This window comes from Loxodonta africana, chromosome 10, assembly GCF_030014295.1.
Source record: "Loxodonta africana isolate mLoxAfr1 chromosome 10, mLoxAfr1.hap2, whole genome shotgun sequence".
NCBI classification, from domain to species: Eukaryota; Metazoa; Chordata; class Mammalia; order Proboscidea; family Elephantidae; genus Loxodonta; species Loxodonta africana.
The window spans coordinates 108,315,391-108,331,061 of record NC_087351.1 but is presented as its reverse complement, the minus strand read 5'-3'; the positions used below and the strand labels follow the sequence as shown (position 1 = coordinate 108,331,061).

At 49.5% G+C, this 15,671-nt stretch overlaps 1 protein-coding gene across 2 annotated transcripts in view; it reads left to right on the top strand.

Annotated features, from left to right (window-relative positions):
- CLMN (calmin) overlaps nucleotides 1-15,156 on the top strand; it is a 134,375-nt gene extending 119,219 nt beyond the window's left edge. For both annotated transcript variants that reach the window (XM_064292915.1, XM_023546539.2), the window contains exons 9-13: nucleotides 3,160-4,809; nucleotides 8,249-8,445; nucleotides 11,996-12,056; nucleotides 12,623-12,693; nucleotides 14,838-15,156. In XM_064292915.1, the coding sequence (XP_064148985.1) occupies nucleotides 3,160-4,809; nucleotides 8,249-8,445; nucleotides 11,996-12,056; nucleotides 12,623-12,693; nucleotides 14,838-15,006 (2,148 nt within the window). In that variant the 3' untranslated portion in view covers nucleotides 15,007-15,156. The remainder of the gene's footprint in view (nucleotides 1-3,159; nucleotides 4,810-8,248; nucleotides 8,446-11,995; nucleotides 12,057-12,622; nucleotides 12,694-14,837) is intronic.
- Nucleotides 15,157-15,671: the final 515 nt, after the last annotated feature.

The window sequence follows — 15,671 nt, the reverse complement described above, 5'->3', positions numbered from 1 at the left end:
AGATAGTAATGATATTGTTCAATAGTTGCTGCATTCTGTGGGATCACCTTTCTTGGGAAAAGGCGTAAATAGAGATATCTTCCAGTCGGTTGGCCAGGTAGCTGTCTTCCAAATTTCTTGGCATAGACAAATGAGCACTTCCAGCACTGCATCCATTTGTTGAAACATCTCAACTGGTATTCCATCAATACCTGGAGCCTTGTTTCTCGCCAATGCCTTCTTCAGTGCAGCTTGAACTTCTTCCTTTAGTACCATTGGTTCCCACTCATATGGTACCTCCTGAAATAGTTGAACGACAACTAACTCTTTTTGGTATAATGACCCTGTATATCCCTTCCATCTTCTTTGAGTCATTTAATATTTTCTTCATAGAATCCTTCAGTACTGCAACTCAAGGCTTGAATTTTTTCTTCAGTTCTTTCAGCTTGAGAAATGCAGAGTGTGTTCTTCCCTTCTGGTTTTCCATCTCTTGCACATGTCATCATAGCACTTTGTCATTTTGAGCAGCCCTTTAAAATCTTCTGTTCAGCTCTTTTACTTCGTCATTTCTTCCTTTCGCTTTAGCTACTTGACCTTCAAGAGCAAGTTTCAGAGTCTCTTCTGACATCCATTTTGGCCATTTCTTTCTTTCCTCTCTTTTTAATGACCTCTTGTTTTCTTCACGTATGATGTCCTTGATACATTCCACAACTCGTCTGGTCTTCAGTCATTAGTGTTCGACGTGTCAAATCTATTCTAGAGATGGTCTCTAAATTCAGGTGGGATATTCTCAAGGTGGTACCTTTGCGCTCGTTTACTTGTTCTAATTTTGTTCTGTTTCAATTTGAACTTGCATATGAGCAGTTGATCATCTGTTCTGTGGACAGCCCCTGCCCTTGTTCTGACTGATGATATTGAGTTTTTCCATCATCTCTTCCTACAGATGTAGTCGATTTGACTCATGTGTATTCCACCGGGTGAGGTCCATGTGTATAGTCACCATTTATGTCGGTGACAGAGAAGGATTGCTAGTTGGAAAACATGGCCTTGGTGATAGAAAGGATGCTGGAGATAGCATGATAGAATTTTGCAAGACCAACGACTTCGTCATTGCAAATACCTTTTTTCACCAACATTCCAACTTCCAGTAATTATCAATGTGTGTTGACTGCATGTTCGATCAATTTCAAACTGCAGAAGTTGGTAAAAATCTTCAATTTCTTCATCTTTGGCCTTAGTGGTTGGTTTGTAAATTTGATTAATAGTCGTATTATCTGGTCTTCCTCGTAGGCATATGGGTATTATCCTATCATTGACAGCGTTGTACTTCAGGATAGATCTTGAAATGTTCTTTTTGACAATGAATGTAACACCATTCCTCTTCAAGTTGTTGTTCCCGGCAGAGTAGACCATATGATTCTCTGATTCAAAATGGCCACTGCCAGTCCATTTCAGCTCACTAATGCCTAGGATATCAACATTTATGCATTCCATTCCGTTTTTGATGACTTCCAGTTTTCCTAGATTCATACTTTGTACTTTCCACGTTCTGATTATTAATGGATATTTGCAGCCATTTCTTCTTATTTTGAGTCGTGCCACATTAGCAAATGAAGGTCCAGAAAGCTTGACTCCAGCCACGTCATTAAGGTCGACTCTCCTTTGAGGAGGCAGCTCTTCCCCAGTCATCTTTCGAGTGCCTTCCAACCTGAGGGGCTCATCTTTTGGGACTATATCAAACAATATTACGTGGCTATTCATTAGGTTTTCACTGGCTAATGCTTTTCAGAAGTAGACGGCTGGGTCCTTCTTCCTAGTCTTAGTCTGGAAGCTCAGCTGAAGCCTGTCTGCCATGGGTGACCCTGCTGGTATTTGAATACCAGTGGCATAGCTTCCGGAAACCCTGGTGGTGTAGTGGTTAAGTGCTACCTACGGCTGCTAACCAAGAGGTCGGCAGTTTGAATCCACCAGGTGCTCCTTAGAAACTCTTTGGGGCAGGTCTACTCTGTAGCATACAGTCATTATGAGTCGGAATCGACTCGATGGCAGTGGGTTTGGTTTTTGGTTTGGCATAGCTTCCAGCAACACACAAGCCCCCGCAGTATAACAAACTGACGGACATGTGAACGATCCTTACCCAAACCTAAAAGTTTAGCCTTGGATGTCAACAAATGTTGATTTGGAAGGGGAGGTGATGGTTGAGAGAGAGAGGGTAATTTTCTTTTTTTCATACACTGTCGAAACGCTTAACACTTCTATTAAAGCCATTATTATTAGTGATATTAAAGCCTTTTAGATCCCTTCTAAAATTTTCAAGTCCTGGGAAGTCTATACTGGGAGGAAGAAGAGCTTCAAAATACCTAGCCCAGTGTCCTGGCCAGGGTTCAGAAATATTTGTTGCAATGAGCTAAACTCATTGGATGTCTGGATAAGCTGGGATTTCTGGTGTGTATTCCCTTGGGGGGAAACCCTGGTGGCATAGTGGTTACATGCTATGGCTGCTAACCAAAAGGTTGGCAGTTCAAATCCACCAGGTGCTCCTTGGAAACTCTATGGGGCAGTTCTACTCTGACCTATAAGTTCACTATGAGTCACAGTCGACTCGACAGCAACAGGTTTGGTTTTGGTTTTTTTTTGTTCCCTTGGGGATGTAAAGAGATTGTTCTGCAGTGAGACACCTGTGTTCGAAGAACCAGCATGATTTCCTCCACTTGCCGTTTCTTACTCCTCATCCCTTCTGGGTTAGCTCTTCTAGTCCTTTCCCAGACTAGGCAACGGTCCACAGGAATGCACAGCTGCCAGTCTCTGCTCGTCTAGAAAGGGATCGTCCTTCACTGGAGTTTGGTTCATTGCTTCAAAAAATTGTTTTGTTTTTTTTTAATCTGGTGTTCTCATATTTCATCAGGAATAATCTTTTGCACGGTGGCTAAGAGCTCGGCTGCTAACCAAAAGTCAGCAGTTCGAATCCATCGGCTGCTCCTTGGAACCCTGTGGGGCAGTTCTTCACCTGTAGGGTTGCTATGAGTTGGAATTGACTCAACAGCAGTGGGTTTGGGTTTGGTATATCATAATTGGAACACTTTGCATTCATCTTGAGGTGGCTTTTTGTGTGTTTGTGGAAGAGGTACACTGGCCAGGCTTAAACACTCATATTTCATGTCGTCCCATGTTTCTTTGCAGGAAGATTTTGTGGATTCGGATAAAGAATTCCCTATCGAATCAACGTTTGTCCGCATCAAAGAAACCCCTCCTGAACAGGAGAGCAAAGTCTTCCTTCTGACTGAAAATGGGGAGCGTGCCTATACCGTCAACCATGAAACCAGCCACCCCCCACCCGCCAAAGTCTTTGTGTGTGACAAGCCTGAGAGTGTGAAGGGGCTCCAGCTGCAGCCCTGCCTGGGTGGTGCTTCCAGTGGTGCACTGCCAGACAGCCCCTGCAACCTGATGCACTGGTCCACTGAGCAGGGTGTTCCCTACAAAGCCAGTGATGTCAGTGAGCCATCACCGGAGACTTCCATTTTATCATCCAGAAAGGACAGTCGCAGGGCCAGCTCCTTGCCAACCAAGAAGACCGTCCACTTCAAGGCAGACATTTACAAGGACGCTTCGTGTAGTAGAGACCCTTTCTACAGTCAAGGTGTGGGCTTTGAAGAGAGCCTAAGAGGGGCAAAGGACTCTTTGAAGCAGGATGGACACACCATGGCCAACGAGGCTGATGAGGGAAAGAAACCAAAACAGGACGCCCTAAAGACCCTGGAAGCAGCCTCCAACAAGGCCCCAGATGATGTGTCTCTGGCGGAGGGCGAGCTCAGTGGCTCTCAGTCTTCCCAGGGCACTCCTGCCTGGAACGGGGCACCGGACAATACAGCTGACCACATGGGAGAAAGCCATTCTGTTGCATCTGCTGGAGAAAGCACCATTGTGGCTGATTCCTTGGAGATCAAGGTTCAGCTGCTGAGTGTAGAAGCTGTGGAGAAGGAAGACTCTTTTGAAAGCATACCATTAAAAGCCTCTAAATTTAGTAGAGACCTAGTCGATTTCGCCTCTACCAGCTATGCTTTCGATGAGACTCCTTCACTTCCTGAAAACGAGGCCACCGAGAGTGACGCCTCAGAGGACCACGTTGAAAAACTGGGCAAAAGGAGAGCTAAATCTGCTCATAAAAACAAAGAGCCGTTCACACCCCAGCTGCCATCTGACGAACATGAACCTCACAAGGACCCCGGGCAAGACGTGCCAGGCTCTTCTCTGGCCCCAGAAGAGGCGCCCGTGGATAGGAAACCGGAGGTGCATGAAAAGGCGAAGCGCAAGTCCACGCGCCGTGGTGGCGAGGAAGAGGGGGAAGAAGAACGGTTCCTGGAGGATGAGGGAGAGCTGCCTTCCAACCCTCCAAGCAGCAGTGTCAGCCTGGAGACCCTCAGGAGTCACAGCGAGGAAGGCCTGGACTTCAAGCCCTCCCCGCCCGTCTCAAAGGTCTCCGTCATCCCCCACAAACTCTTCTACTACCCGCACTACGAGGTGCCCCTGGCGGCAGTTCTGGAAGCTTACACCGAAGGCGCGGAGGACTTGAGAAATGAAGACGCGGATCTCGAAGACCCCGATGATTATTTGCAGGACCTGGACTCAAGGGAGGAGGAGGCTGATGACTCTCAGAGTGGCTGCAGCTTTTTGGTGACAGGCGAGGACCTTCCCGGGGCCAGTGACCAGTTGCCATCTCTCACCAGGGGGCCTGTGGGCACCCAACCAGCCCCAGACCCCATGTCCCCAGCCCATCATGAGGACCGCCAGCAAGGCGAGGCCAAGAAGAATGACCCCGCAGAGAGCAATCAGGTACTTGGTTGCAGGAGGGATTTGGAGGCCTGGCTCCTACTCTCCAGCCATGTGCCTGGGCAATTCTGTGCTTCTTTAGTGTTTCCTGCAGAAAAGAGGGATAAATATGGATACCTCCCTCCCAGGCATATTAGGGTGCAAAATTTAAGGAGGGACTTATTCTCAGGCTCCTGTAGGTACAGGTTGGCCCTTGAGATTGCATACCTCCTTAAATTTTGAGCCCTGGGTACCTGCTGGCCTCACCCTAGCCCCAGCCCTGCTCTTGACGATGAGGGTTCCATGAGACCACGCTGGAGGGTACAGCGCAGGGTAGCGGGGATCATTTTTAAAACAGCAATCGTGGCTAACATTTAGCGGGCACTTGGTGAATGGTAGCCCCCATTCTCCTTCAGCAAATGACTTTGGAAACACAGAGTAAGTGAGCCCTCACCTTTGCCTCCACCTCAGGCACTAGTATCTGGTCCCCTCATTTGAAATGAGTTGTGTCAATAAGGTAAGGGCCAGACACATACTCTGAGCCGCTGGTACAGACGTAGCTCCCACTCACCTTCCCACTTCAGCTGAGCCCCCAGCAGCTCAAGAGGGGCTGCCAGAGTGAGTGAGTGAATGAGGTCGGGGGAAGGGGGTCCCTCTGTAGGCACCTCGTTAATAAGATCCCACCCCCAACCCGGGAATCCCGGAGATGGGGCCAGAACCATGCTGCCTGTTCCTCCGCAGATACAGTCCAGGCAGGGTACCAGGTGAGAAAGCCAGGATAGAGAGGCCTGGGTTGGGCCCCCAGGCCGGCTCACCCACCCACTCCCATCTACCACGTGGACAGCAGGGCGCCAGGCACTGCCAGGGCAAGCACAGTAGAAAGGATAGCCCCCGTCTTCAGTGTTTGATGCCAGAGAGAAGGAGCTCCCAGTAGCTGTACCAGCAGAGACCCGGCATCAGACATGAGGAACAGGGCCCAGCAAAGGGACTCAGGGGTTCAATGAAGGGAGACTGACCCAGTCCCAGAGAGGCCGCATGGGTGGGTGGCCCTGGAGCTGGGGAGGGCGTTCTGGGCATAGAAGGTGAGAATTCTACCACTGAACCCCCACTGTCCCCCATCTGAGCACTGTAGACACATGACTGGGGTTGTGGGGGAAAGAGCCTGAATTGGGACATCTAGATATGAACCCATTCCTGCATGGAGCTAGTGATGAGACCCCCAGTCACTCACCGCTCAGGTCTGAGCCTTGAGCTCCTCATGTTCCCAGTGGAAGCAATGCTGACTCTATTTGCCCGCTTGGCCCTGACCTGCTTCCCCAGGCTGTCACCTGTCCAGCCAACCTCTGCCCACTGGTCCCAGCCCACCTGAGTTGAGCCCTTGCCTGAATCCCTGCTATTGAGTGAAGGGAGGGTGCAGCTCTGCAGGACAAGTGTGGCCTGTGAGTCTTGTCCTGAGACACCAGAAGACAAGATGGGGAACATGCCTCTGGCACCTGGCTCTCTTTTAAGTAACCCAAACCCACTGCCGTCGAGTCGATCCCAACTCATAGCAACCCTATAGGACAGAGTGGAACTGCCCCATAGGGTTTCCAAGGCTGTAATCTTTATGGACGCAGAGTGCCGCATCTTCTCCCGCAGAGCAGCTGGTGGGTTCAAACTGCTGACCTTTCAGTGAGCACACACACTTGTTGCCATCAAGTCAATTCCAACTCCCAGCAACCCTATAGGACAGAGTAAAATTGCCTCATAGGGTTTCCAAGGAGCAGCTGGTGGATTTAAACTGCTGACCTTTTGGTTATAGCAGCCGTAGTTCTTAAACACCGCCACCAGGGCTCCAATCATACAACTCTTGTGCCATCCACGCTTCTTCAGGGAACGTTACCAAAAAAAAACCCATTGCCGTCAGGTGGATTCTAACTCATAGTGACCCTATAGGACAGAGTAGAACTGCCCCACAGGGTTTCCAAGGAGCAGCTGGTAGATTCGAACTGTCAACCTTTTGGTTAGCAGCTGAGCTCTTAACCACTGCACCACATTGGCTGTTATTTCAGGAGGCACTTAAGAGATATTTGTTGATTGAAAACCTCACCCATTGCCATCCAGTCGATTCCGACTCATAGGATAGAGTAGAGCTGCCCCATAGGGTTTCCCAGGCTGTAAACCTTTAAGAAGCAGACTGCCACATCTTTCTTCTGTGGAGCGACTGGTGAGTTTGAACCCACTGACCTTTTTTTAGTAGCCAAGCGCTTAACCGCTGTACCACCAAGGCTCCTTCTTTTAAGTAAAAAGCAAAAAAAAACCTTTTACCAGCCAAAGGGAACTCAAAAATAGCAACATTTTCCTTCTTCCAGCCTTTAAAAAAAAGTCCTCTCCTCATTTCCCCTTTCAGAAAGGGTTTCTTTTGCCCACGCTGATGGAGGATGGCTGTCATTTCACATTCCTGAGAGCTTTGGTGAATTCAGCACCGGGCTTTGCTCTCCTGGGGTCATCTGGCCTGGCCACACCAATCCTCTTACTCCCACACCTGTTGAGCAGGTTCTCCCAGCCCCTGAAGGAGTTCTGGAGCAGTGGTTCCAACAATTCCCACCCTTCCGGAATTCTCTCCGGAGCATCGTTGCTGGGTTTCAGGGTGTCTGGTGTGGATGTAGTGGTCAGAAGACCTTCCTTACGAAATACATGTTAGAGGTGCCCCTTCAGCCAGGGCACACGTTACACCTTTGCCTCTGTGTGTACCTCTCCAAGCTCAGGGGCCACCTTTGCACCCCTCAGTCTGCCTGGCTTCCAGGACTCATTCCTTTGTTGAAGGGGACGATGGTGGCATGAAGGATCCAACTGTTGCCCACTGTAAGAGATGTCCTTTTTAGGAAACGCCAAAGTCCAGTGGGAAGAGGTTGATACTTACTCTGCCCCTTTGATGGAGTCCCTGGATGGCACAAATGGTAAAGCACTGGACAACTAACTGAAAGGTTGGTGGTTCTAACCCACCCACAGGTGCCTCGAAAACAAGGTCCTGGTGATCTGCTTCTGCAAGGCCACAGCCTTGAGAACCCTGTGGAGTACAGTTCTACTCCGTAACGCATGGGGTTGCCATGAGTTGGAATTGACTCGATGGTAACTACCAGTGACAGCATGCCCATTTGACAGACAAGGAAAGTCGAGGCTCAGAGAGGTGAAGTCAGTTGCTCAAGGTCATACAGCTGGCTCAGCCAGGATTTGAAACCAGATCTTATTGACTCTAAAATCATGCTGCCTTCACTTCTACTTCAAGCATTGGAATTCTGCTCAGGGAACAAGAGTTGGGACAGGCCTCTGGCGCATGGCAGCTGTGAGGAAGGAACTTACAGGAGAGGCAAGATGGGAGGGACGCCCTGGCTGGGCCTTAGGGTCGAGGTGGAGTGCAGCCGGTGGTATCACTTGCTTATCTCAGCATGACATGCTGGTTTGTGTTCGGTTGTTTTTTCAGTCCCAGAAATCCCCGAACTCGGAAGACTCAGCCAACCCTGTACAAGAAAAGGTAACGGAAGAACCAGTCAGCAGTAAAAAAAAGGAGAAAAGGAAACATGTGGATCACGTAGAAAGTTCAATATTTATAGCACCTGGAACCGTTCGATCCTCAGATGACCTAGAAGAAGACGCTCCTGATCACAAAATCCTCTCCAGGTATTTGACTGGTATCTTTCCACCCTAGACATCGAGCTAGAGGTTTGCTCTCTGAACTCATCCCATTTGCATTGACTGACTCAGTGAGGGGCCCAGGGGTGGAATTGGACCAAGACAGTCTGTATTCATGCAGTGACCTCAACAATTAGCAGGCCTGCTCGTAAGGAGAAAAGGTGGAAGGACGTGAAGCTTGCCTTCTCTCCTCACTCTGTGTACCTTGGGGTGGGAGCTAGCAGTCAACAGCAAAGATGTGGGGTGGGAAAAGTAATGGGTGTGGTGACTCCACCGGTTGGCCCCTGACCCCTGATCACTATGGGGTGAGCTAAGTAGGGGCCAAACCTGGCCATTCATAGCATCATGCTTACTGAAACATACGTATTGAGGTGGTCTTTTATCCCTGCTATATGGACATCCATATGGCTTCTCTCACCAGCTTGGTTCCAAGGAAGTGGCAATGGTTGATTTAATCATGGGAGGAGGGGAGCGGGGAGGCTAATGAGCTTTAACTGAACTATGGGAAGCTTGTCATATGCCTTTGCTCTGTCACTCCAAGGCTACCGGATGAGTTGGGTTTGTCCCAGGTTAAATATTTAAGTCTGAATGTCAAAAGGCCCTGGCCTCTCCGTCACCCTCATCGTCGTTGATAGTCACCCAGTTTACCAAGCCCTCCCTGGGTTGAGGCACGTCACAGCCATGTCCTCCTCAATTCTGTGGTCAGCCCCCTAGGCAGGTAGGTGGGATCGTGCCTCATTATTGCAGACAAGGAAGCTCGGGGGGCATAGAACTTCCCCAAGAGTTGGGGTCTTGGGGTCAGATCAGCCTCACCCCAGGGTCCATATTCTTTCTGTGATCCCTCATTGCCTGCAGTGGTGTGAGCAATGCTGACTGCAAAGGAAAATGATTGAGATGTACTTTTGGGGGGTGGGCAGAAGCAGCCCATACAGAGAGCCAGAGAAGGAGCTGGCGGGACACCCAGCTTTCTACCTCCCCTCTGCTTGGCTTCCACGCCTGGGCTGTGGAGAAACAAAGACAGAGGAGGTGGGGGCAGAGAGGGGTAGGTGACAGAGAGATACCACAGAAACGGCTGCCAACTAGGCTCAGGACTCTCACAGCCCCTCCTCCTGCCCTGGGGATCTGGCAGCTCAGCAGACATCTGTGCTTTAAATGTGCTGCCCCACCCTGCTGTAAACGCAGGTGGACACCTGTGGGCCAATGAGCCATGCCACTAACTCCGGCACCACAGCTCAGGGAAGGGCCACCAGTCATTTGCCAGGCCACTCAGCTTTTCTCCCCAGTCAGGTCGCTTCTCATATATTCTTTGAGCAGCTGCTGTGTGATAGAGTTGGCTAGGCTGGGGATTTCAGGGAGGGAGAAAGAGGTCAGGCGTGGGGCCCAGGAGCTCTGTCCCCCAGGAGCTCCCAGACTAGAGGGACAATCTGGTCTACCAGGACAGGGAGGGACACAGAGCGTGTTGTGAAGAAAAGGGAGGTGTCACGTCTTGGACCTCAGGGAGACCTGGGCCTGAGATTTCTTGAAGCTGAGTGTTGAGGGTTAAATGGGATTTGGATTTGGGAGTGGGAAGGAAGGCATTCCAGGTGAAAGAAACAGTGTGAGCAAATGGCGGACCCTTAGCAGCCCCTCAGTAAATACCTATAGAATGGAAGAAGTGGAGGTAGGAACGAGAGGTACCCTGGGAGAGAGTGAGCACCCTGGATATGGATACGTGCTGATCAAGAAGCAAAAGAAAAGCCATCCCAATGAAGGTGAGACAAAAGGAGGATCGTACCGAAAAGTAAACCGCTATTTCGTTGTATGGAGGCGTGAGGCCAAGTTGGCTTTCCAATGCAAAGGCCTGCCTTACTCTGAGTTTTTAGCATGGACTGGACAGAAGTTGCCTTTCCAGCTCCATCTTTCCAACTCAGCTCAGGCACGCTGTGGCAAAGCCGTACTTATTAAGGTGAAAGTCCCACAGTGAATGCCAGCAGAGAACGGGGGGTGTGCTCAGCAGTGTGAACAGATGAGAGACCGGGCAGTGGGTGGGTGCTGAGGACCTGACCCCTGCCCCCATAGAGCTGGCAGCAGCCTGAGGGAGCACCTTCATTCATGGACTCATTCCCCCAGAGAAATTAGCGTCACTAGAAAAGAATGTCTACATGAAGCATGGTGCTCTTTTAAAGAATTATCTATGTATGTGTGATCAAAATGATAGCAGCAACTTGAAAGGTAGCACCGCTTGAAGAATGTAACCCGTGTCACTGACTTGTACGTGTAGAAATCGTTGAAGTAGTGTGTGTTTTGTTGGGTATGTTTCCACCAAAGTGAATGAATGAATGAAATCCACATAGGAAAAACTGCCCTGGAATCTCCTGGTGCCAGTGTGTAGGGTCAGCTCTCTAGGGGACACCACTGGGTTCCAGGAACTTCATAGGAGTGTTTTGTTCATTCCTGCCCTGTGAATCCAGCCAGGAAGAATGAGCCTTGGTTCTGGATTGAGGACAAGGGCTGACATTTCCCTAGGCCTAGCACAGTGCCTGGCACATAGTAGGTGCTCAGTGACTGAGTGGAAATGTACCCAGTGCAAGGGAAGAGCTTGGTGAAGCTTACAGAACAGCAGTGGATAGGAGTGCCAATGATGAATTCCCTGGGAATGAACTTTTCCCAAGATACCAGGATGACTCTTAGCAGGCCTGCCTTGAGGAGGTGACTCTTCCTGTACTAGGACACGTCAACATGCAGGACCTAGTTCTCCTGTGAGCGCCAATTAGCACCAAAGACTTTACCCGACAGTATACAGTTAGCCCCACGGTCACCACCACCTCCGTGCACTAGGCAGGTTAGGGATGATAGTCCTTTTGACAGATGGAGAAACTGATCAGAGATGTAAGTACTTGGCTCACATGGTCAGCTGGTCAGCGGAGGTGCCAGGACAGCAGCTCAGGCCTCTGGGTGTCCTTCCCCTCAGCAATGGGGCAAGCCCCCTGTTAGAAGAACAGAGGCACATTCCACATCAGCCTCAGGTGTGGTCAGAGCATTAGCCTTCTCATGTTTGAGAGGAAGAGGGGCTGTGCGCCCAGGGGTGGGCAAGTGGAAAGCAGCCCTGGACATGGGCGTGAGCCCTGGAAAGGGAGTCCAGCTACCAGGTCTAGGACTAGGGCTGACTTAGCTTGCACAGGACTTCCTGTGAGTGCCAAGACCTCAGGGTGCTTGGAAAAAGAGGCCACTTCCTGCCTAAAATCCTATGATTTTTAAGAATACTTGTTCTGCTTTCTATTCCAAATTCTGACTTAATTCCTGTGTTTTGTTTGTTTGTTTTTCCTAGTAGTCTAGGGCCCAGTGTGTCTCTCTAATATCCATTCTACTATTTGTAAGCACCTTCCATCTAAAGTGGACACATGGGATAAACATTCTCATTTCTGCCCGTGGGTCTGAAATCGTAACTGCCTAAATAACCGAGTAGAGGACTCAGGGTGGGAGGGGGCCATAAAACTGTACCACCTGTAAAATGGAGAGCCTTGGTGGCACCAATTCAAAACCTGTGTTTGTTTTTCAGGACTAGTCATAGCGACTCCAGCATTTACATCCGACGACATACCAATAGGTCTTTGGAATCGGTTAGTATGTGAATTTGTTCTTCCTCACAGCCCCTGCTAGACATTTCGTTGCCGTCCTTCCTCCTCCCAGCCCAGAGCTTTGAATTCACTGACGGGCAACAACTATACTTGTGGATAGAAGACAAGCACACTGAAACCTCGTTAAGCACGGTCCAGTCGGACACCCAGTTTGGACGATTAGGGATATAAATAAAGTGATGATTTCAAAGCCAGAAGGCCTCTTTGTTATAAAAATGCATCCAAGACTCCCTACACCCAAAAAAGTCATATTCAAAGGCAGAGGTCCGTTTTACACTTACAGGTGTTTAGCTCAGATATGTCGGGACCCAGCTCGGCCCTTGTCCACGTGACGCCCTCATTTAGGTCCCAGGTGGTGGGGCCTTCAGTTCACCAGTGGGGCAGTCGGGGAAGGCGTTAGAGTAACGGATATTGTTTAGCAGTTTGGAATTTTGAGAAAACCGTGACGTGCTCAGCTTTGTATGTTTAAAATCATTTTATTTTCTGTTTCAGAGATTTCGTCTTTACTAATTGGGTTGCGGGGGTTTTGTTTATAAATTTCACTGTAGGATCATTTTAGCTATGTTCAATTGAGGAATGCCGCTGATGTGGATGACAGGAGAAACCGAATGTTAACAAGGTTGGTGGCTTTGCTCTCTTTTAAGTTTTGTGGGGTTTATGTTTGTTTGTTTTTAATATTCATGCAGCCTACCTGTTGGGGGAGAGTGTTCTCAAACGATGCTTTGTTGATCATACTATTAAGGGTTTGGGGGTAATGCAAGACTATACCTGTTCCAGAGAATGAATGGCAATTCCATAGTCGTGGGAGGGCAAAGTAGATATTAAGCAATGCTGCCGTGCAGGCACGGGTCAGGAAATGACAGGTTTAATGACGGGTCTGGGTTATGAGCCCGCACCTGCGTTTAAACAAGGCGGTGGCCCGAGGCAGGTATCAGAGGTAGAGCCAGGCCCAGGCAGCCGTAGTGATCGTGTGGAGCTGCGCGTTCTGCAATGCCGTAGCACCTGACTGCTGTCTCCATTCTGTGTCGCCACTGCAGGTACAATACTCAGAAGCTCACTGAGCTGATTTTACAGTTTTATGGCATCAGAGCAGACATGAAGAGGGAGTGCAAGCATGCCAGGAAGTCTATGAAAGTATTCCTTACTGCGGAAGAACTAGATGGCTTACTCGAATGTAGCTGAATTGCTGTAGAACTGCCCGCTTAGAATATGCGAAACCAGAAAAACCTCCCCAAATCTGACCTCCCCGATTCTGTGATGTCCCTAGTCCTCTTACAGTGGCTGAGTCCCTTCATTTTATTCCATTTGTTAATCTTTGCCGTGGAGTTGAATTGGCTTGGAAAGCCTTAAACGATTGGCATCAGAAGGCTCTGTTGGAAGCTTGCCCCGCACCCAGGAGTGTGGGCCGTAGATCACCAGCCCCCCGATTCTTATTTGAGGCAAGACAAGCTTCCCTTTTACCAGGAAATGGAAATGTCAGTTCAAGTTTCCATCTAGCCCTGGCGTATCCCTAGGAAAATAACACCTTTTTTAAGAGATAAGAACTTTGAACACAGAGCCTGCAGGGCTGAGAAGGCCAGTGCTGTCTACTTCAGCGCTCCACCACTGGCCAAAAGGTTGGCAGTTCGAACACAACCAGAGGTGCCTCAGAAGGAAGGCCAGGGGATCCGTGTCCGAAAGGTCGCAGCCTTGAAAACCCCGTGGGGCACAGTCCTACTTTGCACACGTGGGGATGCGACTCAACAGCGACTAACAGCAACAGCGATAAAAAAATACAGTTTAAATTTTGTTCTAAAAACAGTTTTAAGGAAGAGAAAGGAGTGCAGCCAGTTGTTCACCATCTGCATGGGAATTATGTAAACGATGGCAAATGTTTAATCCCACCTGGGCTCCACCCCTCACCGTATTAGGAAGCGGTTCAGGGATGGGATGGCTTTAGGCTTCCATAATCTCCATCACACTCCCGGGAAAAACCCCAGAGAAGCTTACGCTCTAAGCTTCTATAAATGCAGCTTCACGCCAGGGCTCCTAGCCCCGCTTCCGGTCAGATTATGGTCCCTAACCCTTGCCTTTGTGGAAATTTTGAGGCTGTAGTTGGTCCCTACCACACGGTACCCTTCTGGGTTTCCTTATTATCTGCCAGGCAAAAATAAAATGACATTCTAACACTGCCTTGTGTAAAATAAAAGAAAGATAAATCTGACCAAAAAACAAATCAAGTAATTTTTTTGGTAAAGGTTCTATCCCAAAGCCAAAAACAAAACTTTGAGGGTAGAATATGTTTTTCTAATGGTTTTTGATAGCCGTTTGAGAAGGTTCTGTGATCTGGAAACGCTTAGATGACATGCGAAGCTCCCTCCATTACTAATGAGTGGCGGAGAGCTGACAGGATCTAATTCCCCATGGTGGTGAACACTCCCAGAGCATCGTGACGTGGTGGAAGGTGTCCTGGTCTGAAAGCTAGACCTGGCTCGGGTCGCAGCTGTGTCACAGAGTAAATGGTGTGACCTCGGCAATTCACTCCGCCCCCATGAGTCTCAACATGCCCATCTGAGGAATGGAGCTGACAGCGCCTCCCTCTTAGTTGTGGAAATGAGCTAAGAGTATTTGTGAACATTCAAAGCCCTCTGCCTGGGGTCTGCCCTCACAGTGCTAGGGTCTCCTTGGGCCTGGGGCAGTGAGGTGGGAGTACCGGGGGCTGTGTGGAGTCCACTGCGCTGAGGACCCGCTTGTAACTGCTTACCTCTGTCTTCCCTTCTCCAGGAAGGCCAACAACTCGGGTGAGGCCGTGTTGCCGGGCAGCCACAGCCCGCTGAGCGACTCGCTGACCCAGCTTGTCCATCAGCCAGACATGATGTATTTTATTCTCTTCCTCTGGCTCCTGGTCTACTGCCTGCTGCTCTTTCCCCAGCTGGACGTCAACAGGCTCTGACATGTGTGTCTGGATAATAAAGACGACAGGACCCTGACCAGGGCGGGGCTTCGTACTTCATTTGCTTTTGGGGTTTGGCTAGGGCATTGCTGCAGACACTTGAGGACGTCTGAGGAAATGTAGCCACCCTCCCCTTTCTGGTGTTTCCTTTTTTTTTTTTCTTTCCTGTGAGCCCTGAGCATGCTTTTCTCTTTGGCTGGGTACTCAGAACTCGGATGTGTGGCTGGCGCTCTAGGTGAGGGTTTGTCTTGTGTGCCTTGCTTTGTAAGATATTGAGCATCGTTGCTGAGTTTAGTCAGAACCTGGATCTTAGCCCATCCCAGATGCGAGTTCTCAGGTCCTAGATGGACTTAAGTCACTGACCTCACAGGTGAGGGTCCCCCTGCTGAAAAATGAAAGAGAAGCCCCAGCCTAAGCCCCTCTGGGAAGAGAACAGCCCCATTTTCCTCCAAGAGAGGTGTACCAGGTGGACAGTTGTGGTCTGGGTATTGGTTGTGTTCGCCAGGGAAATTTGAGCAGCATGGAGCTGCTGGTGGAGGGTGGGGGAGGCGTGGCAGAGTCCAAGGAGGACCATGAAGCTTTGCTGGGAGCCAGAGTGCATTCTTTTTCCCTCTTAGTTGTTGTTTTTGAGGAAAAGAGGAAGGACCTTTTGAACTCACTTTTGC